Raw genomic sequence first — 27,442 nt, 5'->3', positions numbered from 1 at the left:
AGTAATCTGAAAGACTAAATGAAACTTCGGTTACTTCATGGTGTGGAGACAGGGGTCCTGCCAACAGCTAACCCAGAGGCTGACTGGATGTCATCCACACATCTTTAAGCCCAACAGAAATTTCTAGAGCTAGCAAAGCTCTGAATGTTTCCAAAAACTCAACAACAAAATTCAATTTAAAAACAGGAGAAGGACTTGGAAAAGACTTTTCTCCAAAGAAAATGTACAGATGGCTAATAGGCATATGAAAAGATGCTCAACCTTACTAGTCATCAGGGAAGTACAAGTCTAAAGCATAACGGGATACTGCTTCATACTCATTAGGTTAGCTATTATGTATAAAAGGGAGAAAATAACAAGTTTTGTTAAAAATGTGAGAAATTGGAACCGTCATGCATTGTTGGTAGCAATGTAAATGGTGTATCCACCATGGAAAACAGTTGGGCAGTTTCTCAAAAAGTTAAACAAAGGATTTCCATATGAGCCAGCATATTCTACTTCAGGATATTTATCCAAAAGAAGTGAAAGCAAGGACTTGCACAGATATGGGTACACCTGTTTCATAACAGCATTACTCACAATAGCCAACAAGTAGAAGCAACTTAAGAGTCTATCAACAGATAAATGGATTTAAAAATGTGGTATATTCAATGGAGTATTACTCAACCTTAAAAAGGGGCTGGTGCTTTGGTGTAGTAGGTTAAGCCTATGCCTGTGGTGCCGGCATCCCAAATGGGCACCAGTTCAAATCCCGGCTGCTCCACTTCTGATCCAGCTCCCTGCTAAATGGCCTGGGAAAGCAGTGGAAGATAGCCCAAGTGCTTGCGTCCCTGCACCCATGTGGGAGACCTAGAAGAAGCTCCTGTCTCCTGGCTTCAGCCTGGCCCAGCCCCAACTGTTGCAACCATTTGGGGAGTGAACCAGTGGATTAAAGGTCTCTCACTCTCTCTCTCATTGTCTTGAAATTCTCAAGGAGGGCTTGCTCATCCTCAATCTACATCAACTTTCTGATTAACCATTCTCATAGTAGCCTTCATAGAGCTTATGGTGGTGGCAATTAACTCCATTATCTTTGTGCTTATTTCTTTAATGTTTGACTATTCTGTAGACTACCAACCCTGTAAAAAATAATTTGTCATGGTCAGTGCGTAATCTGAATCTCCAGTGCCTAAGAAAGTGCCTGAAATACCATAGATGGATGCATGCATGAATGAATAACCGGTATTTGATACATATAGTATACAAGGTATACATTATAACTTCATTGTTCACTTAGTGGATGTGGAGTTGGCTAAGAGCACAAACTCTGGGGTTGGACATCCTGAGACTGAATCCAAATTCTTGTACTTTAATACATGAGAAATGTTAGACAAACCTCTTAAACTCTTCTGCTGTTTCCCATCTGTAAAATGGGAATAATATCATTACCTACCTCATGAGGTTTGTAATGAAGGTTACGTAAGAATCTTCATATTTAAAGATTTATTTATTTATTTGAAAGTCAGAGTTATAGAGAGAGAGGGAAGGGGGAGAGAGAGGTTTTCCATCCACTGGTTCACTCCCCAATTGGCTGCAATGGCTGGAGCTGCGCCAATCCAAAGCCAGGAGCCAGGAGCTTCTTCTGGGTCTCCCATGCAGGTGCAGGGACCCAAGGACTTGGGCCATCTTCCACTGCTTTCCCAGGCCAGAATCTTCATGTTTAAAGTGCTCAGCATAGAGTCTAATACACATTAAATGCTCAATAGATTTTATCTATTATTATAATCATTATTGTTAATTATTATTAGTGCAAGTCTTAGGTAGACAAAGGATATTATTAAAACTGGAGTCCAGGCTACTGGGACAGAATGAACCAAGTTCTACTCTCCCACTCCCATTCCCAACCCCGTTAAACACAAATCAAGCCAGAGCCATGGTTAAGCAATATTCTTTCTTTAATCCCCTTTTGCAAATGGAAGCCCCTGAGCTGGTCCCCACCCCCACCCCTACCCCCATACCCTGGGGACCCCCAGATGCAAGGCCCATGCCTCAACCTGATGGGAGGAAGAGAGAAGCACCCTCTCCCCACGATGGCCCATTAAAAAATCCTAGTCATTTAAGAAATGAGGCTGTGGACAGAAGGAGGGAGCTGGAAGAAGAGGCCCAGGTCAGGTCAGTCTGGAGATGCTGGGGTTGTGAGACCCTCAAGAAGGGTTTGCAAGCACATCCCTAAGCTCAGCGCCAGCATGGCCGAGGGAAGAGAGGAGACAGACAGTAGGACAGACAGTCCGACTCCTCCAGGTCCCGCCTGCTGGCTGGTGGACACTGACACCACTGCCAACGCAGGCCTCCTAGTGGAGAATTTTCCCGTTTCTCTGGGATAGGGTTTGCTAAGCATCCCCTTTGGCCCCTGATCTTGGGCATCCCTGGGGTCCCCCGAGACCAAACGTGGGAGGAGGAGGGACTCTGGGAACATGCACAGGTGGGGGAGCAGAGGTCCCGCCCATCCTGCTGCTCTACAGGAGGGTGGCTCCAGCTGCATCCGGGCTCCGCGGGTCCTTCACACCGATGAGGAAGTTGTTGGTTCTCCGGCTGCCGTGGACCCAGGATAAGACATCTACCTTCTCCACGTGGTGGCCCCTGGCTTCCAGGAATTCAATCTCTTCCTCCGTGAACTCACCTGAAAACCAGGCCCCCAACATTCAGTGTGTTCAGAGCACTGGCTCAGGAGTCCTACAGTCAGACCCACGTTCTGGTCCCGGCCACTCTACCAAAGACCAGTACTGACCTTGGGAAAATCTCTGTCTCTCTTGCCCTCAGTCTTCTCGTGTATTAAATGGGAATGCTATGAGAACCTCCTACTCCATGAAGTTGTTGTAGGGATTAAAGGAGAGAATGCACAGAGAGCGCTGAGCTCAAAGCCTTGCATACAGGAAGTGATAATATTCAGCTGTTTTTAGTATTTAAAACAGGGCTTTGAGGTCTCCAGCCCCACCTGGGCAGGCCAAGCTGCAGCCGTGTCTCGCCAGGCTCACCACACAGTCTGCTGCTTCCAGTTCTGCCTTCCTGACAGCCTGTCCTGGCAACAGAAGGGATCCTTTTGCAGTGAGGAGTCGGACCTTTCACCTCCCCTGCTCAAAACCCTCTGAGAGCTTTGATGGGTCTTAGAATACAATCCAGCCCTTCCAAGGACTGTAAGGCCCACTTCTGAATTCCTCTCCTTATTTCCTCTGTTCTCCAGCTTGCTTACCTGTGTTCTCGCCACACTAGGCTTCTTGCTGTCCCTCGAGTAGGCGAAATACCCTTCTACCTCTGGACACTTGCTCTTGCCATTTGCTGCCCGGAATGCTCTCCTCCTCGTCACAGAGCTGGCTCCCTAATTTCACTCCACTGTTTTGTCAATACCCCTTGAGGGGACAGCATTGTGGCATAGTGGGTTAAGCTACCACCTGCAGTGCTGGCATTCCCATATGGGTGCCAGTAGGTGTTCTAGCTGCTCCACTTCTAATCCAGCTCCCTGCTAATGTGCCTGGGAAAGTAGCAGAGGACAGCCCACATGCTTGGGCCCCTGGGAGACCCAGAAGAAGCTCCTGTCTCCTGGCTTTGGCCTGGCCCAGCCCTGACCATCGCAGCCATTTGGGGAGTGAACCAGATGAAAGATCTCTTTCTCTCTCTCTCTCTCTGCCTTTCAACTGAATAAAAACAATTCTTAAAAAAAACAAAAACAGGTTGGCACCGTGGCTTAATAGGCTAATCCTCCGCCTGCGGTGCCGGCACACCAGGTTCTAGTCCCGGTCAGGGTGCCAGATTCTGTCTCAGTTGCCCCTCTTCCAGGCCAGCTCTCTGCTGTGGCCCGGGAGTGCAGTGGAGGATGGCCCAAGTGCTTGGGCCCTGCACCCGCATGGGAAACCAGGAGAAGCACCTGGCTCCTGGCTTTGGATCAGTGCGGTATACCGGCCGCAGCCCGCCAGCCATAGCGGCCATTGGAGGGTGAACCAATGGCAAAGGAAGACCTTTCTCTCTGTCTCTCTCTCTCACTGTCCACTCTGCCTGTCAAAATAAATAAATAAATAAATAAATAAATAAATAAATAAATCACACTATGTGCCTCTTTATTCATGGGGAGAAGTATGTGTTTCTTAACCTGTAACTTCACTGCCATTGCTCTTCACCGGTCTTATTTCTCAAAACATGATGGTTTTAGGAAGTTTTTTAGATAAAGACACAGTACTGAGGGGCATTAAATCACCTGGCTGGAAAGCTGTTCCTTCTGGGGTTCACTTTGGATCCTTTCGATTATGATCGGGACCAAGTTTCAGTACGGTCACTAACATTTCCCAGACGCTTCCTTTAAAAGAGACGGCAGGCCTCAGAGCCTTCTGTGGGCAACAGTATCTAACTAAACATAAGAAGATTGTGTTTTGAGGCCAGCACTATGGTGCAGCGGGTTAACGCCCTGGCCTGAAGCGCCAGCATCCCATATGGGTGCCGGTTCTAGTCCCAGCTGCTCCACTTCCCATCCAGCTCTCTGCTATAGCCTGGGAAAGCAGTAGAAGATGGCCCAAGTCCTTGGGACACTGCACCCACGTGGGAGACCTGGAGGTGGCTCCTGGCTTCAGATCGGTGCAGCTCCGGCCATTGCAGTCAATTGGGGAGTGAACCATCAGATGGAGGACCTCTCTCTCTCTCTGCCTCTCCTCTCTCTGTAACTCTGTCAAATAAATAAATAAATCTAAAAAAAAAAAAAAAAAGACTGTTTTTAAATAGCTATTTATTTCTATTTGTGGCAAAGGAGGAGGCTGTTTTCCTATCTGTGATTATGATAAAAGCTTTGCTTTTAAAATACCTTTAGAGGGACCAGCAGTGTGGCATAGTGGGTTGAGCTGCTGCTTGCAATACCTGCATCCAGTTTGGGAGTGCCAGTTTGAGTGCCGGCTACTCTGCTTCCAATCCAGTTCCCTGCTCATGTGCCTGGGAAAGTAGTACCAGATGGCCTAGGCTCCTTTCGCCCACATCAGAGACCCAGGTGGAGTTCCGGGCTCCTGGTTGTTGCAGCCATTTGGTGGGTGAACCAGCAGATGGAAGTTTCTCTCTCTCTCTCTGCCTTTCAAATAAACAGATAAATCTTTAAAAATAAATTAAAAAGGAAATAAGTTTATTTCCTTTGTAAATTACCCAGTTCCAGGTATTCTCCTACAGGAGCATAAAATGGATTAAGACTCTGCTCAGCCACAAAGAGTCACTACTGAGGATCTAAGACTATGCTTCCAATGTGCTTCAGTGCAGTGATATTAAGGGCCATTCAGTGACGAACTGAGTCCTTGGTATCAGCCAGATGTAATTTTAATCTCAATACTGCCCCCTTCTGGTTGATCTTTGAACTAGCTTATAACTTCTATGAGCCTCAGTCTCTTTATCTGTAAAATGGGGATAATACAGAACAGTCAAGGACTGGCATAGTATATTGTCTGTTCTACTAAAAACTCCTCAAAGGTACACCTGCTTCCCTATTTACAAAATTAAGCCCTGGCCTTCTGAAAAGAAAGTCTGTCTCCTCACTATAATCTATATAGTCCATGGTCTGCCTCCCTGGTCTCATCTCCGCCTCATTCACCTTGTTCTCCTTTTTGTTCCTCAAATGCACCAAGCCCATTCCTGCTCTGAGTTCCTTGCACTGGTTCCCTCAGCCTACAAAGCTTTGCCCCAGTTCTTCGCACAGTGGGCTTTCTCCCTCACTCTTCAGATCTCAGCTTAAATGTCACCAAAGAGAAGCCTCCCCTGATCACGGAGTCAGTCCTGTTACATCATTCCACTTCAATGCTTGGCAGAGCACTTATTTTGCCATCTCATATTTCTTTGATTTTTTAAAAAAATTTCCTTTCTGTCTGTAAATGCAATATCCCTAGCACCTAGGATGCCTGGCACACGGAAGGCATTCAGCACAAACCCCTGAATGAATGAAGCTTGCAGAAGAAATGTATCTTATTTTAAAAAACAAGAAAACTGAAGCTCAGACAAGAGACGTGGATTTCCCAAGGTCATACAGCCAGGAGATGGCAAGTCTGGTTCTAGTCCCCAGATCTTCCATCGCTCCAACAGGAATTTGTTGCAAAAAACAAACTTGCACTGGTGGGAAGTAGTGCTGGTAGAGGACTGGGCACCCCTACAAGGAGGCCTTTTCTGCACCTGTCTCTTTGCCCACCCCATGAGGGCCTCTGCTCTGCACTCACTGTCCACCTGCAGAAGGTTGGATTGCAGGTCCGGGTGCAGGCGGCCTCGGGCCAGGCTGTCACTCAGATTCCGGTTCAAGGTCAGGACGTTCAGCAGAACCTGCAGGAGTCAAGGGGCAGAAAAATCAGGGCTGTCCTGGGGGTGGGGTTTAGGACTCCCCAGCTCTTCCGCTTGTTCCATACTCAGTCCTCTGAGCCTCTCAACAGCCCTGGGAGGCATGCAGGCCTGTGGTAACTATCCCCCTTTCAAAGAATGGAACACTGAGAGCCAGAGAGGGAAAATGACTCACTCTGGAATTTAGAAGAAGCCAGCGAAGAGGCACCATTAGCACCTGGTCTTCTCTATTGCAGCCCAGGGCTTCCCTCCCTTCCCTTCTCTGAACACGGTAGGGTTAATAGCTAGGGTGGTATAGCTTAGTGGTTAGGACTGTGAGTAGGTCCTAGAACTGAACTTCTTGCCCACTCCTATGAGCTGAAGGAATGTAACCTAACTTCTTAACTCTCTAGGCTTCAGTTTTCTCTATAACAGAAATAAAGATTCTTCCCAGAGTTGGGAGGGTTAAAAGGGTTAACACACATAACATGGTGCCAAGCACTTGGTAAGAATTCTATAAATGTTAGCTATTGCTTCCATTTTACAGATGAGGAAATTGAGGTTCACAGAGGTTTAATGAATTCCCAGCATCACACAATTGGAAACTGGGAGTAATTGGGTTGGAACCCAGAGGTGTCCGATCCTAAAGCTTAGGCTCATTAACCCATCACTCGCCTGGCACATACATGCCTGGCACGCACATCAGGTACTCAGGACACTCACAGGGCTGTTCTGAGGCGTTCTGGAGAACAGCAGGCCTTTCCTTCCCAAATCAGAGAACTGGCTGTTTACTCTGATGCTGGGAAGAGGGGAATCGGGACTTGAGCTTAACAGCCCCAGGTGCCACGCCACTTTTCAGTTCTTCGGACCATGCAAGTTCCCCCGCAACCTGGGGACACAGGGAGCCCAGGAGCTCCATTTTCACTGAGAAACAGCACAGGCCATGTCCCTGGTACCCAGGGTAGGCCTGGCACAGAGCAGCCCCGCCTCGTGGCTGCATAAGGAATGCAAGTGAACTAGATGTTTGAGAGGCATCTGCAGCCCAAGCTGGAGCGTGGCTCCTGGCCACAAACGGCTACCACACAGGAAACATCACCTGGGTCAGGCCACTAAGGCCCCGGGCAGCTCCGTTGGCCCCTAGGGCGAGGTAGGTCCCGCAGAGCCCCTCGGCTGGTCGGACCACAGTGGGCAGCAGGAAAGAGAGCGGGCGCTTCCCTGGCTGCACTGAATTCTCCTGTTGTCAGAGGGCAGAGGTCACAAGGTGATGTGGAGTGGGGCAAGACAGGGAGAAGGCCACCCCACCACCCTTCCCACCGCTCGCCCTCTTCGACATTAGCCATAGGCCCAGTTTTCCCGAGTCTGGTCCCTCTCTATAGCGCTGAGGTGGATGTGGGGAGCGATGAGTGGACCCTGTAAACTGCTATGAGTGGCAGAGCAAAGGACCACGGCAATAATGATGGCGTGGGGGAGAACAGGGTAGGTCCCGCCCTGGTCATCTCTGTGCCCTGCTGGGGCCCCAGCTTGCAGGATGTAAGACTGCTCATTTCCAACTAGACAATTCCTAAATCCTTCCCCCTTGGGTCCTTCTTTGGTGCCCAGCCAAATGGCTGAGTCCTACCAGCTCGGCACCGTGCAGTCATACACCACTAGGGCTGGAAAGAAGCCAAAGCATCAAATAGCAGCCAATACTCCCACTGAACAGGGGTGGGGGAAGGAGGCCAAGACTCATATCCCAGGTCACACAGCAGGACGATGATAGAATGGGACAAAGGTTCTTCAGCAGGGAGGAAGGGCAGCCACACCGCCGCACCTCCTACCCGGCCTCAGGGTCCCCAGGGGAGCAAGACCATACCAGGCTGGGTGCAGAGTGGTTAGCAGTCCTGTTAGGCCAGGAGAAGTCCAGCATCTGGCTGTTGAGCAGGATCCCAGAAGGGGTGATGAGGCCGCTGCCAAAGGGCCGGTTCAGAGAGCTGGGGGCCAAGATGGGATCTGGTGAGCCCTGAGCCCACCCGCCCTCACCTCTACCCTCCCCCCACCTCCCTCCCAAGCAAGACAAGCCCTTGTTCCGTGTTCTGAATCTTGGCGGGCATACCTGACCATAGCCACAATGAAGTCATCAGGGCCCATGACCAGCACCTGGGCAGCTGTGGGCGCCCCATCCAGCTCGTAGACGGGCAGGAGCGGGGCAGGGGCTGCTTGAGAGTCATTGATGTGGCCCCGGAGGTAGGTGGCCTCCAGCTTGCTGAAGAATCAAGAGGTGGGGAATGAGCATGCCGCAGGCTGTCACTGCACCACCCCCCTGTGATGCTTGTGCGGCTATTGATACAGCTGGCCTCCCCCTGGTACTAACAGGACCCTGAGCAGACGCTCACTTACTGCCAGCGCATAGGAAACAGCTGTTAAACCGAGTCAATTCATTCAGGTGTGACTCACAGCCTCTTCTAGAACCCACTTCTAACTTATTAACTCACTTCTAACCAACAGTCTGTCAGTCACTCGGCTTCGCTTAATCCTTTCTATGAAAGTGCCTGGTACAGAATAGACGGCCAGAAAATACTTGTTTTGAAGGAACAAACTGGACTCATTTAACCTAATGTCTGTAGCCTAGAACAAAAATGTTGTTAGTTCAGTTGAGGGAGGATCTTGGATGTGGGGATCTTTACCGTTAGAACTTATTTTCAAAGCAAAGGATGTGGCACACACTAAGTCCTCAGTAATTATGTTATTGGATGAATTAGCTAAACAGAATTCACATAGGTGCGTATTTTTTAAGAGTTAAGTTTGTATTGCTCTTAGGAGTAACATGCAGTTTTCCAGACTTTTTAAAGTTCAATGGAGGGTTTCTTACCCAATTACTATGTGTTGGATTATTCATAGTGATTAGAGAATGTTAAATTAACAAAGCTTACTGAAGACATTCATTCCATTTTCCACTAAGAAGGCTGATGGCCACAAAGACACAGGGCTTTGTTTCAGGTGGTGGGGAGGGAGAGCTTTGTGGACTTGGGGTGGTTTTTGTTTTCAACTGCTGCTCTTTGCTTTTTAAATTATATGCTGGTCATTTAATCTCATCATTTCTTTTTTTTCTTTCTTTCTTTCTTTTGCCTGTCAGTAGGACTTTCTTGTGAAATATTTTTGAAATTTTTTTTTGTTTATTTGAAAGGCAGAGAACACAGCAAAAGAGCTCTTCCATCTGCTGGTTCACCAAATGCCTGCAAACAGCCGGGGCTGGGCCAGGCTGAAGCCAGGAACCCAACACACAGTCAGGTCTCTCATGTAGGCGGCAAGGACCCGAGGACCTGAGCCATCACCTGCTGCTTCCTGGGGTGCACTTTAGCAGGAAGCTGGAATCTGAAGCAGAACCAGAACTCAAACCCAGGCACTGCAGTATGGCACGTAGATGTCCCAAGCAGCGTCGGAAAAATGCCTGCCCCCAGTCTCATCATTTTTAACCTAACGTGTAGAAGGTTCTTTGAGTAACAATCCAAATTTACACTTTGAGAGGTCTTCAAAAAGTTCTTGGAAAATGCATATTATTAAAAAACTATGCATGGGTTCCAAAATTTTTTGCACCACAATAACGTTACCTTTTAATCCCATTTTCCAAACTTTTTCAAGTACCCCATGTGTTTCTAGCTTCTGATTTATCCCCTAGCCTGTAATTCAAGTATAGACACATTTAAATATGAATGTCTTTTGTCCCTATTGTCAGTTAATAGCTGACATTTGTTGAACATCTATTGTGTGCCCAGGCGATGTGCTAAGGGCTTTACAAGTATGCTCTTGTTTAGTCCTTACCACAACGGTTTAAGGTTGACACCATTGTAGTCAGGCTGCCTTGTAGAAACTGAGATTTAAATCACCTGCCCAAGACAGCACAGCTAGTGAATGTTGATGCTGGGATTTGAAGGCACCTGTCTCCCTAGAACCCACAGTCTTGCTACTGATAAGCTGCTAATGAAGACATATTATGTTCAGAATCCTATGACCTGCAATATTTGCTTGCAGACGGTTTTCATTATTAGGCTTGTTTTTCCACTCAAAAGGGGGAACACATGGGCCCAGATAGGCACCCTGTTAGGGTAAAAAAAAAAATTAAGAGCCATATGAGAGAGATCAACTCATATGAGAGAGGCGAAGGCTAGGCTCCCAGTCTCACTCTGTGAGTTGGTGTTCAGCTAAAACTGATTGAGACTTCAAGCCTTATTGCTATACCAGCTGCGTTTCACCTGATCCTTTCCCCATGCTTACCCCATCTTCTGCAGCCCCCAGGGTCTTGCCCCAGGACCCACCTGAGCATGTCATCCATACTTTCGGTGATGGTAGAATCGTAGACGGGATCTCCCAATCTGCTGGCCAGGGCCAGTGCGATCTTCAAGGTCTGAAAACACAGCAGGGATTGGAAGGGCTACCAGGCGCCTCCCAGCACCTACACCCAGGGGACCTTTGTGTGAGACAATACTTGGAGGTGATTTAGTACCACCCCATGGCAGCACCCATGTCCCCAAAGGCAGGGGAGTTGGAGGGGTGGGCCTTACCTCTGCTACCCAGTGAAGAGCCTGCTCGCGGGGTACTAGGCTGGTGAGATTGAAGCCCTCCAGGATGTTGAGTGCACTGATGAGGGCGGGGCCCGTGTGTGGGGGTGGGGGGCTGAGAACCAGGTGGCCTGAAAGGACAGGAAATGACCAGATGGCAGGGAAGAGGTCAAGGCATCCTCACATCCCACCATCACATACACTGAGATCACTGCACTGAAACCCCCACATCAGACAGGGAAGTGGAAGATCGAGAGGAAAAGGGAGCCATTCAAGTTCACATGGCAAATCAAGGCGAGGGGTGGGGGGACTCAGACGCTGTGAGACTCAGAACGCTGGTCTTCAGTTCCCTCTGTTAAACAAGGCAGCTAAGGCTCAAAAGCGTTCTGAATCGCCCAGACCACAGCACAGGCCACTGGCAGAGCAGGGAAACATGAGCAGATGTCGGGATCCCTGACCCGCCACAGGCCAAGATCTGATCCAGGGCCCCTGATGGTCCCACCCAACTGCAAAGTTCTTGGCAGCAGCAACTGTTCTTCCCACTCTGTTATTGGATATTTGAACATTACATGAGCAACAACAATACCTCTCACGTAACAATGATATTAACTGACTCATCGAATCTTCCCATGGGTACTACCATCATCCCCACTTTGCACATATGGAAACTCTGGCCCAGAGAGCCAGCTTGCCTAGGGCTGTAGGAGACAAGAACTCAGAGAACTCAAGGCACCAGCGTCGCCAAAGACAGGGGAAATGGAAAATCCAATATACACCCAAGACCCACTCTGACCAAGGCAACTTCCTACATTATCCCACCAAATCCTCAGGGGCCCTCTTAGACATAGGCTCTGCTAGTGCACCATTGTTTGGTTGGTTGGTTGGTTTTTTTTGACAGGCAGAGTGGACAGTGAGAGAGAGAGACAGAGAGAAAGGTCTTCCTTTTCCATTGGTTCATCCCCCAAATGGCCGCTACAGCCAGCACACTGCACCGATCCGAAGGCAGGAGCCAGGTGCTTCTCCTGGTCTCCCATGTGGGTGCAGGGCCCAAGCACTTGGGCCATCCTCCACTGCACTCCCGGGCTACAGCAGAGAGCTTGCCTGGAAGAGGAGCGACCAGGACAGAATCCGGCACCCTGACTGGGACTAGAACCTGGGGTGCGAGCCGCAGGTGGAGGATTAGCCTATTGAGCCCTGGCACTGGCCTTAGTGCTCCATCTTAAGGAGGAAACCAATGCTCAGGGCAGGAAGTGACTTGTTGAGGTAAACAGGGAAGTTGGTACTCAAACCGAGGTTTTCTTGGCTCCAAAGCTACCCTCTTCCCTTTGCTTCATATACCACTTCCCTGGGCTAGCACTGTGGCATAGTGGGTAAAGCTGCCACCTGCAGTGCCAGCATCCCATATGGGTGCCGGTTTGAGTCCCAGCTGCTCCACTTCCGATCCAGCTCTCTGCTATGGCCTGGGAAAGCAGTAGAAGATGGCCCAAGTCCTTGGGCCCCTGCACCCATGTGGGAGACCTGGAAGAAGCTCCTGGCTCCTGGCTTCAGATTGGTGCAGCTCTGGCCAGTTGCAGCCAACTGGGAGTGAACCAGCAGATGGAAGACTTCTCTCTCTCTGCCTCTCCTTCTCTCTATGTAATTCTGACTTTCAAATAAATAAAAACAAATCTATAAAGCAAAGCAAAGCAAAACAAAAAAACCACTTCCCCGACAGAGGAACTGGGCTGGTGACTGAGGCCTGGGAACTTGAACTCAGAGGCATCATCTCCTGGGGCTTGAGCTGATCTGGCTGTCCTAGCAGGGGAGAGACCCTGAGAACCTTCTGAGGGATCCAGAATCCACCACTTGAGTTCAGCAAACATGGACTTCGCCTATGTCATGAACTTGGCCTTTTGGGTCCCCTGTTGGTTTTCTTGGGCTTGGAAGGTTAACTTCTGTTCCTTCCCTGGGCCTTGGTTTCCTTTTGGTACAATAAGCGGGCAGAGCTATGACTATTTTGAAGGGTTCACGCTACCCTCAGGCTTGGATGGACTTTGACCTTACAAATTTTTCTTAGGAAGTACCGGGCAGCGAGAGTAGGGCTGGAGAGGGGGCTCAGGCAACACGTAGCCCAAATCAAGAGAAACTATGGCTCGAACCCCAGCTTCCAGGGATGAGCCTTTGACCAGATTAGCTCGCTCCCCATCCTAAATCCTTGGAGTAACTGACCCCATAGCTACTTCAGCAGGCGGGCTGGCTCTGGCTTGCTTTACACAGTTGGCTGCCCAGGCAGCTCATTGCCTCAGTTTCTCTCCTGTGAAATGGACTGGGCCACAAGGATTTGGCCATGGACTGGGAGCCTTCTCCTGAGTAGGGACCCTGGGAGCTGGGGGAGAGGTCACCTCTGTACACGCCACACACAGGCTTCTCCACGAGGGCACTGTAGTTGCTGAAGTCCTCTTCCATGATGACACCCCCTGCGTGCTGAGCCTGGAGGGGAGAGAATGACCACCCGCTACTGTGAGCATGAGGGTCTGGACCAGGATACGTGTTTAGGTCACAGATGAACTCTTCACAACTCTTATGCCTTCTGTAATCCCCTTTGTGAGGGAGGTGCCCCCAGGGAAAAGGAGGAAGCGGGGAAAGCACTAACACTGAGCACCTGCTAAACACCAAGCACTGTTCTGGGTACATCCATGATTACTATCTTAGCTTGGCATTCAAGGCCCTTTGTGATATGGCCTCTGCCTACCTCTCCTGGCTGAAGTCCTGCTGTTCCCCAGTGAACTCTGCAGGGGGACCTGCAGTTTCTGAACTCATGCCTCCATGTCCACTTGCACATGCTGCCCTCTCTGCCTACATAAAAGGAATATTTTTCACTCACAGCAGCACTTACCTAGGAGATATGAAAACTGAATTCTGCATCTCATTAACACCAGCTAAAGTCACTACAACACCGTGAACTTCAAATGACTCTGGCAGAAATGATCCTAATTGGACATCATCAGGCACATTTTTTGAACCAATGAACCGATTTTGTAAAGCCAATGGGTTCATTCCATCCTATACAGCTTGCTGTCAATTAAATTAGTATTGCCACTATTAATTTTCTCTTTTGTACTTTTGGTACTTGAAATCCTTGACTTATCCACCATCTGAGAACCACGCATTGAATTTCTTGGCTGGTGTGTATTCCTTTGTCTGGCATGTTAATAAATTCAACTTGGTCTTTTTTTCTATTGAAGCTCTGATGATCTTATTAGACTCTTCCCCCATTCCCTTCTCTATCTCCAGGAGAAGGCATGTAACATATTCGGCCAATGAGAACATTCCCTTCTGTGCCACAGTGATTAGTTTGGAAATAGTTGTGAGACCTACGACAGGTCAGTGGGACATAAACCCTGAAACTTTTACTAGTACTACTAGAAACCAACAATGCTGTGTTTTGTTTTTGTTTTTGTTTTTGTTTGTTTGTTTGTTTGTTTTGCAATTGCTTGTTGGAAGGATGGCCTAAGATAGGCTGTTGGGGAGATAAGAAAGGATCTGAGATAGAAAGAGAGAGAGAACACCAAGGACTGAGCCCTGGTAATGTGGATTGAGCCTTTAGTCCATCTGAGATGTGCTTCTATCACCACATTCGTATCTCCAGTGTCCAGGATAGGGCCTGGCAAAGAGCAGGCATTCCATGAAATGTCCAGGGAATGATGGACTATGTAATTCCCACACTGCATAGTAGAGGTATCAACACCCCACTGCAGCTGAGAGAACCACTGAGCTAATCTGTGTGTCCTCATCGTGAACACAATTTCCATCAGGAGATCTGAATGACTGATGACAATTCTCAGAACCCATTATTGTCTCAAACTAAGATTCTTTGGGGTTGGATGGCAACCTTTTGTGTCACTCTCACCAGTCCTGACAGTCTTTGGTCCCTAGAAAACCAATGGGCAGGGAGGGATTGTGAGTTCAGGGAAGCTGAGGCTGACGCTGAATCTCCACCAGGCCTGGGAGGGACAGGACAGGCCTGAGAAGATGAGAGGCATCTCTCCAAGCCGAGACAGAACATTTCTATCACCCCAGGAGGCCTTTCATGCCACATCCCAAGCAACACTTCCTATCGCCAACAACCACTGCTCTGATTTCTATCACCTGAGGGTCGTAGTGTCCGTTCTAGAATTTTTGAATAAATGCAATCCTCAGTAGGTATGTGGCAAGAAAGGCAGGACGAGAAGGAAGAGGGAGGAAGACATCCCTGCAGTAGGGTCCTTGGGTCGTGTCCCCAACACCCTCCAGAACACTCACCTCAGCCACCATCTCCAGGGTGAGGTTACCACCGGCATAGAAGGCAGCAGGGCCAGAGGCACCGAGTGCATCCAGTACCTCGGCCAGGTCTGGCCGGCGCAGCAGTGCACCAGGTAGTGGTGGGTGGCCTGATGGCAGGAACATCTCCAGGAAGCGCTCAGATGCGTTGGGAGGCACCTGCTCAGCCAGGGCACGGGCTAGGAGCAAGGAAGGGAGGCTGGCTGGGGACACTGGGACTGGGCCAGATGGCTGAGATGTGCAATAGGTGAGGTAGATGAGGGATGAGTGGCCCTAAGAACTCCAGCCCCCAGGAACTGGCTATGGAGGTGGCAGGCACATATTCAGGCCCTTCCCAGACACCCTCACGGGTGGCTGCTTCCAGGTGAGGGTGGGATGGGGTGTGGAGGCTGTCTGAGGAGCAAACTCTCTGACGTGGGCCCCAAATCTCAAAACTCCCCCCCACCACCACCATCAACATTGTATGTCTCCCCCACCCCCGGGCCCAACTGACCTAGATCATGGGTCACATTGAAGCCATCTTGGGCCACAGCTGCTGCGAAGGCCAGGACTTGGGACCATGGCAGCCTGGGGGGGCCGGAGAGCAGGGGGTGGAGGAGGTCCTGGGGGAAGGAGGAGGGGTCTTGGGGGGAGGGGGGTTCCTGGGAAGGAGAGTCCTGGCAAGGGAAGGGGATATTAGGAGGGGGAGTTGGGTAGGGAATCCAGGAAGGTAGGAGAAGGCCACCCAAGGAGAGAAGCAGGCAATGTCCCTTTGTCCCCAGGGGAGGGTCTTTACCTGCCATAGAGTTGGTGAGCTTCATGTAGCCCCTTCACCATTCCGGGGACCCCCACCAAGAGCCCAGGCTGGGCAAGGCGGGTAGGCGAGGGAGAGAGGAGACCAGGTCACTGGAAGGGGGGGGGCTGGGCTGAACTCCGCGGAGCCCAAAGCCAGGGATGGCTGGCACAGGGGAGAGACACAGGCCAAGTATCCCAGGGAGGGACAAGTTTTTCCAGCAGGTAACCCTCCCACCGCCCTAACTTTCTACCAACAAATGCAGAAAGGCCTTGTCTATCTATCACAGCTAAGGACTTAGAAGTGAAGCGCCTCCTTTCAAGAGCAGGACACAATCAGTGTAGACCGAAGCTGTCTACCACACCGAAGCTGCACCCACCCCCACCTTTTAAAATGATGGAGAAGGGGTCTTCATTTCATCTATTCATTTCCACACCACCATTACTCAGCGCTGTCATAACTTGGGGCTGTGTTTGGCTTCTGTCATTGCACGGAATTGCTACTTTTCCAAGTTATTCTATTTCTTCCTTTGCTCTCAACCAATAGCGTGTTTGCCTCTAGCAGCTCCTCTCTAACCTTCCAAGTGTCCTGGGTTGGGAAAGTTACGGTCCCCAGGCTCAGAGGAGATACGCAAGTTTTGGTGCAGCAACTTTGTGACATCTCAGGGTATTCAGTCACCTTTTTCCTTCCTTCCTACATTTCCACGGGGTAAGACTGCCAGAGAAGTAAGGTGTTGCCGTATCACATGCTACAGACTGCCCAGATTTTCTGGTTCATTATTTCATTTGGGGAGCTATCGGACCACCTCATGGGCTAAGGGCATCCTGCTCAACTTTTTCCCACTCCCATGGTAATTACTCAACAAATTAATGTTTGGGTTAGCAGAAGGACACTGAAGGGAGACTCCCTCCCCCTACCAAACCCACTCTTCTCACCGGGTCCCCACCTTGGTCTCCCAGGATCGCTGCAGGGCCTCTTCTCTGAGGGCCCCTGGTGCGGACTCCCGGAAATCAATTAGGTGGCTCTCATTTCGACGGATGTCGTGGACCAGCATCACACCACCGCTGGGGAAGACAGAGAAGGGGGGAGTGATGATGCCCATCCCCTGAAAAATTCACCTGCCACCCCTAAGCCCCCAAAAGTGAGGGTTTTAGCCTGAGTTTCTCATCCCAGGCTAGGTGTCTGGGCCTCTCCTCATCAGGGACCCATTCAGCTGTCAGCAAGGATGGGGAGTGAAATCAAGGGGGTTGGGGACCCGAGGACCATGGGCCTCTTTCAGCTGGTTACTGGAGACTTTAATCCCTGATTAGGAAAAATCTAGACACTGGGAGAGCAGAATGTTCTGCCTCCTGCCCCCACCTCAGATGAGAGCTGGGCCCCTGCCAACTTCCTGCACCTGCCTCTCCCCACCCCAGACTGGATTATGTAAAGACACACTGGGCAAAACCCAAAGAGGAGTTTCTTTGGCAGAGCCTGGAGAGCTGGTCTTACAGGAATCAAAATAAGGACTTTTCTGTGGTTTATTTAAATCTGGGATGGGAGGTACAAAAGTAAATGCCCACAGCAAAGTAACAAAATAAGGAAAGCGGGGCAGATGAACAATGGGGATTTGTAGGAACCACGGCAAAGTAGACTGCACAGGCAGCTTGTTTCAGATCGTTGCAACCGTGTGGGAATGTGGGTGAGGCGTTACCAGATATCCTGATGGTTGAAGCAGTTGGACATCTGGATTCTTACAGAAATTCAACTTTAACAATAGTAGACTTTAAAAAAAATTTACATGTGCAAACCAAACCAATCTGTGTGCTGGATATGGCCCATGTGTTACCCATTTTTATTCTTTGTTTCAAGAGTTCTTAGCCTGGGGTGTATTTTTGGTAGCAGAAGAGCCATGGCTTTCATCAGACCCCCAGGGATTTGTGAACCTAAAAGTTTAAGTATCATTGCTTTAATTGAAGACAATATACGGGCACCTCACTTTATCATTTACATATTTCCTTTCCCAGTTAAAAAAAAATTCTGAAAGCACCTCTTGATCTTCCACATGGAGCTCTGCTCCTCTGACTCCATCCAGGAAGAAAGGGGGGGAATTAAGCGTGGAAAGAGAAGATGCAAAGAGCTGCCCCGCCCTTGCCCAAACTGGGAGGCCCCCACACCATAACACAAGAGGCAGGCCTGAGGGCCCCAGACCTCCACCGCTGGGAGCGCCTTACCCGCCCAGGCCAGAACTGTGTGGAGCCACAATCCCTAAACACAAGGCGGCCGCCACAGCTGCGTCCACGGAGGATCCCTGTTTACTGAGCACCTCGATGCCCAACGACGTGCACCGCGCAGCGTCGGTCACCACGGCGCCCTGCTGAAAGATCTGGGCGGACAGAGGGGACCCGGTGGGAGGCGCATAGGAGCCCTCTGCCGGCCTCAGGCACTTCCACCAACCCGGGACCCTCAAGGGCGGGAGGGGGCGAAGCCCTGCCCCTTGATTCTTCCCTATTATCCTGGAGTCCCTACCTTGCTCTGTCCCTGTCACGGTCCAGGGCCCCTCTCTTTGGGATCATGCTCTCCCAAGTCAACCCCCTCTCTCCATCCCACTTCCTGACCCCCTCGTAACCCCTGCCTCCCAGCCATTCCCGGTTCCCACCGCCCCCTCCAGGATTCCTTCAACCCCTCCTTTAGCTCCTCTGCCCCCTCCCTCACCTGGGGGTCCCCGAAGTAGATCTGCATGACGAGCGCCACAGTGACACCCGTGGCGAAGGTGAGGCAGGCCGTGACGATGACCGTGAGCCCGTCCTGGCGGCAGGAGCACTCGGCCGCGGCTGCGGAGAACGGGTCCTTGCGCGTCTCCCGCAGCGGCGACCCGTCCTGGCTGCCCATCTCCGACGACGATGACGGCAGCCGCTGCAGCCGCGCCGACTTCAGGAAGGAGTCTGGGTCTGCGGGCGGCAGGGGGTCGGTCTGGGCGTCTCCAAACTGGTCCCGCCCCCGCCACTGGCCAGTGCTGCCCACACCTCCCCAGCGAAGCCCAGCGCAGGCGAAGGCTGCGGGCCAAGGCTTGGGGGAGACAGGGACCCCGCGCTGGGCAGTGGAGAGGCTGGCTTCCAGCCCCTGCCTGACGTCTGGGTCGAATGTCCTGGGACTGGGACCCAGGGCTAAGAAGGCTTCCTGGAGAGGTGAGGTTCGCTCCCTCTAGAAACCAGATCCTGTCCCCAGCTGGGGCCCAGCTTTCTGTGCAAGGAGACAGAGCCTGGCTTCCAGCCTCACTCCAATCATCCAACAAATATGGGGCCAGCAGGTTAAGCCACCACCTGCAACCATATGGGAGTACCAGTTCCAGTCCCAACTGTTCTGCTTCTGATCCAGCTCTCTGCTAATGCACCTGAGAAAGCAGCAGAAGATGGCTCAAGTCCTTGGGCCCCTGCCACCTATGTGGGACACCTGGCGGAAGGCCTGGCTCCTGGCTTCCACCTGGCCCAGCCCCAGCCATTGTGGCCATTAGGGGTGTGAAACAGCAGATGGGAGATCTCTGTCTTGTTCTCTCTGTTAACTGCCTTTCAAATAAGAAAATAAATCTTTGGAAAAAACCAATTATTCAACAAATATGGAGAACCTACCATGTGTCTGGCTGTAAGCTGGGTGCCAGGGAAAAGAAACAGTTCCTGCTCTTGCTGGGTTCATAGACCAGGAGAAGGAGGAAGCAACCAAACAAAGGCGTATACAATTTCAAATTGTAGCAGGTGCTACAGAGAAAGGCAGACATAATGGTGGGGGGAAAGGAGGCAGCTAAGGGTGGAGGCGAGTCACGGACAGCCTCTTTGAGGAACTGACTTTTAAGCTGAAAACTGAGGGATGAGAAAGAGCCAGTTATATGTAGAGCAAGGAGTGTGTGTGTGTGTGTGTGTGTGTGTAGTACTCCAGAAAGAGCAGGTGCAAAGGCCCTAAGGTGGGAGTGAACCTGGCACCTTGGAGAAAATTAACCAAGGCCTCGGGGGAGTGGGCCAGGGAAAAGAGTAGTAAGGGTAGCAAGTGCCGCCAGCATGCTGCTGGGACCTACAGGCCTGGTGAGAAGCTGGACTTTTACCCTAAGAGTTATGGGAAGCCAGTGGAGAATTTTAAGCAAGAATGTGAAGCCATCCGGTTTGTGTTTTAAACCAATCGCTCTGGCTTCTGTCTAGAGAATAGATGGGAGGATGGTAAGAGTAAAGTCAGGGAAGATCTGTAAGCCACTGACTCGCTGGGTGACTATGGACAAGTCCCCTCAAGTGGTTGAGCCTGAGCCTCAACTCCCTCACCCCAACAAAGCCAGTCCCTAAGTGGGAGGATGGGTCGCAGGGCTCCACTTGGTACATTCACTCAGAGTTATTTCCATTCCTTTTCTACCTTAGCCAGGGTCGAGACCCTCTTTCATCTGATAGTTCCCTCTTCTGAGTGCTATCAGCGTCCGATCCAGGTCCCCAGGTGGCCTAAAGGTCTTGGGTGTTTATGAACAGTAAAGAAATAGGCTAGGGGCTGGCGCTGTGGCATAGCAGGTAAAGCCACCGCCTGCAGTGCTGGCATCCCATATGGGTGCTGGTTCAAGTCCTGGCTTCTAATCCAGCTCCCTGCTAATGGCCTGGGAAAGCAGTGGAAGATGGCCCAAGTACTTGGGCCCCTGCACCCACGTGGGAGACCCAAATGAAGCTCCTGGCTCCTCGTCTTGGCCTGACCCAGCCCCAGCCTTTGCGGCCATATCAGGAGTGAGCCAGCAAATGGAAGATCTCTCTGTCTCTTTCTCTCTCTCTCTTTGTCTCTCTCTCTCTCTCTCGGTCAAACTCTGTCTTTCAAATAAATAAATACATACATCTTAAAAAAAAAAAAAAGCTGTCTTCTGGGAGTCTTCCTCAGGTGATTATGTTTGCCTGTAAACTTTAACACCAGCACCAAGAGTCTGTAAATAAAACTAGAATTCACTCAACAGATGTTAAAGCACATAATGTGGACACAGAACTCGCCTTAACCCTGTAAGTTTCAAACAAGTTCAGGAAAGGGTTTTGAATTTTTATTTATCAGTGCTGACTATATACTAGGTATTTTGCATTTACAAAGGTACTTCAAAAAGTTTGTATTTCATTTTTTTTTTTTTTATTTTTGACAGGCAGAGTGGACAGTGAGAGAGAGAGAGAGAGACAGAGAAAGGTCTTCCTTTGCCGTTGGTTCACCCTCCAATGGCCGCTGCGGCCGGCGCACCGCGCTGATCCGATGGCAGGAGCCAGGTACTTCTCCTGGTATCCCATGGTGTGCAGGGCCCAAGCACTTGGGCCATCCTCCACTGCACTCCCGGGTCACAGCAGAGAGCTGGCCTGGAAGAGGGGCAACCGGGACAGAATCCGGCGCCCTGACCGGGGCTAGAACCCGGTGTGCCGGCGCCGCAAGGCGGAGGATTAGCCTGTTGAGCCATGGCGCTGGCTGCAAAAAGTTTGTATTTTAAAACACAACTAAAAGATTAGCTTATTGGGGCAGGTGTAGTGGTGCAGTGGGTGAAGCTGCTACGTGGGACACCCACATCCCATACTGCAGTACTGGTTCCAGGCTCAGTTATACTGCTTCTGATCCAGCTCAAGCACTTGAGTTCCTGCCACCCACATAAGAGACTCCAGTGAAATTCCTGGATCCTGGCTTCAGCCTGGACCAGCCCTGGCTGTCACAGACATTTGGGGAATGAAGCAGTGGCTGACAGATCTCTCTCTGTCTCTCACTGGCAGTCTGCTTTTTAAATAAAAAAAATAAATATTTTAAAAAACAGATTTCATTCTGATGCAAAAAATTTTGAAATCAGTAATTTTATATCATACATTTTTCTTGATGATCTCTTATATGTATGGATTTCAAGGTTTTTTTGCACCAAAAGAACCTTATCTTTTAATTCCATTTTCTATGAACTTTTTGAAATAGGTCCCACTCTGTCCCTTCACAGATGAAGAAACAGAGGCTAAGAAAGATGATATTGCCTGGGCCGGCGCTGTGGCACAGCAGGTAAGGCTGCTGCCTGCAGTGCCAGCATCCCATATGGGTGCCGGTTTGAGTCCTGGCTGCTTCACTCCCCATCCAGCTCTCTACTGGATCTGTGGCCTGGGAAAGCAGTAGAAGATGGCCCAAATCCTTGGGGCTCTGCACCTGCGTGGGAGACTCGGAAGAAGCTCCAGACTTCTGGCTTCGGATAGGCGCAGCTCTGGCCATTGCGGCCAACTGGGGAGTGAACCAGCAGATGGAAGACCTCTGTCTCTCTCTGTCTCTCTCTCACAGCCTCTCTGTAACTCTGCCTTTCAAATAAGATAAATAAGTCTTTTAAAAGATGATATTGCCTATAAAATATCATAACATTAATTAGTGGCTGAACCAAAAGTCTGAATAACCTGGAAGTCCCCTTTCCACTGCCTCGTGTGGCATCAGGAACTACTTCTGCACTAAAACCAACCTCTCAAGCTAATTTGAGATGATTTTTCCAGGCATTTGTCCTTCAATCTGTTTTCTCCGGTCAGATATAAGGACCTAGGAGATAATGGCGATATTCGCCCACCACAGCTGGATCTATTGGAAGCTCTGTAGCCCACCAGTCCATCATGATGTTATTCATGTATTCAACAAAAATATTTACTGAGTACCTACTATTTGTACTGTGTAAGTGCTGGGGCAATGACATTGGTTTTATTTGTAAATGAGAATCTTTCAAGAAGTTAATGGAAAATGGAATTAAAACAAATTTATTTGGATGTAAAATTTTTTGAAATCCATGCATATGAGAGATCCTCTCAAAATTCATGAAAAGTGCTCATTATGAAAAACTGTATGGGGGCCGGTGCTGTGGCATAGGTTAAGCCTCCACCTGTGGCGCCAGCATCACATATGGGCGTTGGCTTGTGTCCCGGCTACTCCTCTTCTGATCCAGCTCTCTGTTATGACCTGGGAAAGCAGTGGAGGATGGCCCAAGTGCTTGGACCCCTACACCCACTTGGGAGACCTGGAAGAGACTTCTGGCTCCTCATGGCTTCTGATTGGCCCAGCTCCGGCCATTGTGGCCATCTGGGAGTCAAACAGTGGATGAGGGACCTTTCTCTCTGTGTCTCCATCTCTCTGTGACTCTGCCTCTCAAATAAATAAACATAAAATCTTAAAAAAAACACTATGGATTTAAAAATGTTTTTACACCAAAACAAACATCTTTTAATTCCACTTTTCCATGAACTTTCGGAAGGACCCTCAGATAAGAGCAAAAGTAGGACAGTAGGAAAAGATTATTTGGGACAAGAAGAAATGTCTTCAGGGAGAAAGATGATGAGTTTAATTTTGGCTATTCCAAATTTGTGGGAGACCAGGAAAAGCTTTATGGAGGCAGTCAGCCTGCTGGTAGACATACAATTTTTATCTGCTTAGAACCATTCTCCATCTGATTTTCTTTTAGGGAACACCCTCTTCCCTCTCAGCAACTCCCACAGCCCTGACAGGAGTAGGCACATGACTCAGGCCTGGCCAATCAGAATATGTCTGTATGGAGATTGGTTCAGACAGGCACATGACCAAAACCAGACCAATAAGACTCAAACTTCCTTTTGGAGGCCAGCACTGTGGCGCAGTGGGTTAAAGCCCCAGCCTGCAGCACCAGCATCCTATATGGGCACTGGTTCGAGTCCTGGCTTATCCTTTTCTGATCCAGCTCTCTGCTGTGGCCTGGGAAAGTAGTAGAAGATGGCCCAAGTCCTTGGGTCCCTGCACCTACATGGGAGACCTGGAAGAAGCTCCTGGCTCCTGGCTTTAGATCAGGTCAGCTCTGGCCATTGCGGTTATTTGGGGTGTGAACCGGTGGAATGGAAGACCTTTCTCTCTCTGGCTCTACCTCTCTCTGTATCTCTGTCTTTCAAGTAAAATAAAATAATTCTAAAAACAACAAAAACAAACAAACAAACAAAAACAACAACTTCCTTTTGCTGGAACTGCTGGAAAAGAGAAAGGGTCTCTTTCTGCCTAGTTGTTAAGTTGTAGCATATAAGCCTGTAGTTGTTGGGGGCAAGATGGGAGGATTTCTGAAAAAATGAAGGTGAAACAAAAGATGGAAACGAAAAAGACACAACAAGAGCCAAATCACGTTTAGGCACCTCAATCCAGGTAGGCCTACGCCTCATAGCCCTGGAGTTTTCACTATGTCACCCAATAAAGTACTCTTCTTCGATAAAGCTCAGTTTTTTTCCTGAGTTTATGATAAAGGACCCCTAAAGAGAGTTGATTATGCAAGTCTAAACTTCAGAAGTGAGATCTTGACTGGAGACTGAAGTTATCTGTGGTTGCTTACTTCCTTAAGTGGAGAATCATGAAAGATTCTGAAGCAGAGTGACATGACCAGGAGTGCAGGGTGATGGGTGGATTGGGTGGGGGTGAGGGCAACAGGCACAAAGTAGGAAAACTAGCTGGAAGCCTAAGAGTCACATCAGTGAGAGAGGTTGGTCACTTAGTTTACAGTAGCCATGACAAGGATGATGAGATAGAATTTGGAAGATTCTTCAGAGAGAGATAGGGAGCACTTGATTATCATTTTGAAGTGAGAGGAAAAGGAGGAGTCGAGGGTGGCTTCTAGGTTTCTACCTTGGAGACTGGGTGAATGGCAGGGTCATGACACTGCAGGAAGAGCAGGTGTCTAGGGAAGAGATACTAAGTACAGCACAGAGCACACTGAAGGTGAGGCGCTTACAGGGCGACCACAGGCAGATGTCCAGGAGAGAGACACGCAGGAGCTTGGAGTGCAGAAGAGGAAAGAATATATTTTCCAACCTTGGAGTGCGCACCGTCTTCTCTGCTCTCCACACGAAGTGCTGTGGGATGCCTGTCACTTGGCTTTGGAGAACATCAGACTAGAGGCTAGCTGGGCACAACCCTGATCCTGGCTAAGAGACTGAAGCAGTGTCACTAGGTAGCACCACCAGGTTGAGAAGCTAGAATGCCATGTTCGCCAGTAGCCTGGTCTAGCTGGCCCAAAGGAATCTTGGGACTTGGAAGCAGGCCTGGGAGAAGTTAAATGGATTAAAATGATTATATTGAATGACATCAAGGACCTTGGAACATACAAGGTAAGTCCCGGGGAATCTTGGCACAAAATCTTTGCATAAAGTATATGTTCCTATAAGCCTGGGTAACCAGGGGCTCCGCTGGATCACCACACAGGTGAGGCAGGGTCTGTATTGAACTCCGTAAGGTATTCCCTGTCATTTTGGAACTCCCTTCCTGGCCATTCTTTCACCCTGAGACCTTCCCTGTCATTCATTTACTGAGCCACTTATTATTTCTTGAGTGCCCAGCACTGTGCTCAATACTGGAGAAAGGATAGTGAACAGTCATGATCCGTGAACTCACAGGGCTTAGAGCCATGCAGTAATCACAGAATTACACAAGTAAATAACCCCAGGTTTTGATAAACGGTGAGATTCTACAGGGGGAAAGGAGAAAACTTAACAGGGAGTTCCCATCTCCAGATCAGCAGGCTCAGTTATTCTCTGTTGTACTCGAATAGGAAACCAAGGTTCAGGACATCGTTACATTGTGAGTTGGGGCAGCGCCAGGACCAGAAATGTCACTGCTGACCCCTTAATAAAAGACCTGGTTTCAGGCCCATCTCCATCAACACAAATCTTCCCACCCCTCTCCCTGCTACCTCTTAATTCCAAGGCTACTCCTTCTGGAAAAGACGTTTGCATCAGCAGTCCTGATACTGAATGCCCATAAATCCCCATATCCTACTCTCACCACTTCCTCTCTCCCACCCCAGGTGCAGTGCAGTCCAGTTGGGCTGACAGAGGCTGCTGGCCAGGGCCAGAGGACCAGCAAGTTGTGGAAGGGAAGAGAATTTAGGACTGTCAGACTGGGAGCAGTTGTGGAGGGGTCAGGCCAGAGAAGCAGCTTCTGCCAGGCTGCTAGGGGATAAGCCTCAAGTGCAAGTGCAGGCTCTGGTAGGAAGAGAGAGTGAGGCAGAAGGATGCTCTAATGCCAGGAAGTGACGTTGGGGGCAAGGCGGATGGGGGATGGATGATGAAGGATGGAGTGGAGGAGAGAGGAGGGCCACATGCATGCAAGGGAGAGCACCAGGAGATGCTCAGAGAGCTCATGACCTCCAGGTCTCTCCCAAATCCTGTTTCCTCCTTCCCTCCCCCACGTCCTTGCAGTTCCTGCAGAAGACGGAGAACACAGCAGAATTCCAGACACTTACTTAGGCCGTAGCCAGATTCATGGCTCCAGAAGGGGTGGGATAATCCCCAGGAGAGGGAAGGCACTCTGGTCCCCAAGGACTTGGAGAGGCCATGCTGTGCACCCCCCTGTCACTCCACACCCAGCCCTGCCGGACAGAGGGCAGTCATAGTCTCTGTACCCCGGCCTGGACAGGGAGAGCTCGGCTTCCCTGGGGAAGTTCTTCAACACTGGCCCCTGCACCTCCTGGTGCAGCCTATGACTTGGTTTCTCCTGTCCTCCGCGGCGAGAGAAAGGCCTCTCGTGGGCGAGCACAGCTGGTCCTTAGGGGCGCTCCTCCAACGCTCCTGCCTTGTTGGTTCTTCCCAGTAGGTAATCCCACCCCTCCCACTGCAGTCCCTGACATCGCCTCCCTTGTCGCATCCTACGCGTCCAAGACAGAAATACACCCTCTCCCCACCAGATAATTAACAGATACGAGAGAAGCAAAGGCAAAGGTCCAGGGGAAAGGGGATGAGCTAAGGAGATGGAAGCTGGAGGGATACTGCGCCCAGATGCAGGAGGACTCGGGACTTCCCAAGGCGGGGCAGGGACCCAGCCAGCGGGCCTCACCAGTATCGGGGTCTCCCAGGAAGGCGTCCTCGTCCTTACGGCCCCTCAGCGGGGCCGCGGGCGCTGGCTCATCCTCGGGCAGCCGCGGGAAGCTGGTGATGCTCATGTAGTCCACGGGCGAGTAGGCGCCCAGGGCGCTCTCCTGGCTGGCCTCGTTCTCCGCCGCCATCCTCGCCCGCGCCCCCCAGCAGCGCAGCGCCTGCCGGAAGTGGCTGCGGCGGGGTGGGGGTGGGAGGGCGGGGCCTGAGCTCCCGGGCGGCCGGGAGGGGGCGCCTCACCCCCACCCTCCGCGGCGTCCGGGCCCGACTCGCCTCCGCCCGCCAGCAGTGGACACGCAGGTGCAGGAGCATGGGGAGCCTGGAGCGCAGGAGAGGGTCGCCGGGAAGCGCGTCCGCAGTGGCTACGGCCAAGTATGCGGCCCAGGGTCAAGTCTCTTCCTTCTTCCCGGCTGAATCCTGCCAGTGTCCTGCTCAGACCTGGGATTCCTTCCTGGACCCCAGAGCCTGCCTTTGACCCTCAACTCCTCGAACCCCACACCTCTCCTTGAACTCCAAATCCTCTCCTCCGACCTCAGAATCCTCCTAGGACTCTGGACCTCTCTTTGGACTTCAGACTCTGCCTTCAACCTCGCCCCAGCCTCTGCTGCATTCCCGGAACGGTCTTCATCGGCAGACCCTCGGAAGATGGAGCCTTCCTCTGACTTCACATACCCCCGCCCACC

General features: G+C 50.5%; 1 protein-coding gene across 6 annotated transcripts; it reads right to left on the bottom strand.

Annotated features, from left to right (window-relative positions):
* Positions 1–1,916: 1,916 nt before the first annotated feature.
* On the bottom strand, positions 1,917–26,946 carry GGT7 (gamma-glutamyltransferase 7). Of its 6 annotated transcripts, none has more exons than XM_008256069.5 (15): positions 26,722–26,943; positions 18,604–18,839; positions 18,123–18,274; positions 16,856–16,973; positions 15,913–15,980; positions 15,631–15,704; positions 15,120–15,316; positions 13,220–13,307; positions 10,842–10,969; positions 10,596–10,684; positions 8,396–8,545; positions 8,156–8,273; positions 7,400–7,537; positions 6,217–6,309; positions 1,917–2,659 (listed from the first exon to the last, which is right to left on the bottom strand). In XM_008256069.5, the coding sequence occupies exons 1-15, from the start codon at positions 26,888–26,890 to the stop codon at positions 2,597–2,599; spliced, it is 1,881 nt and encodes a 626-aa protein (XP_008254291.3). In that variant the 5' UTR covers positions 26,891–26,943; the 3' UTR covers positions 1,917–2,596. The 6 variants fall into 6 exon arrangements, with proteins under 6 accessions (XP_008254291.3, XP_002710839.3, XP_089164204.1 ...); XM_002710793.6 differs by having other exon boundaries at positions 6,210–6,309; positions 26,722–26,941; XM_089308078.1 differs by lacking the exon at positions 7,400–7,537 and having other exon boundaries at positions 6,210–6,309; positions 26,722–26,944.
* Between the last annotated feature and the right edge of the window lie 496 nt (positions 26,947–27,442).

The sequence above is a fragment of the Oryctolagus cuniculus genome, chromosome 11 (genome assembly GCF_051225735.1).
Source record: "Oryctolagus cuniculus isolate XC-2025 breed Fujian yellow rabbit chromosome 11, ASM5122573v1, whole genome shotgun sequence".
In the NCBI taxonomy this organism is placed as follows: Eukaryota; Metazoa; Chordata; class Mammalia; order Lagomorpha; family Leporidae; genus Oryctolagus; species Oryctolagus cuniculus.
This window is presented reverse-complemented; position numbering and strand designations above follow the sequence as displayed.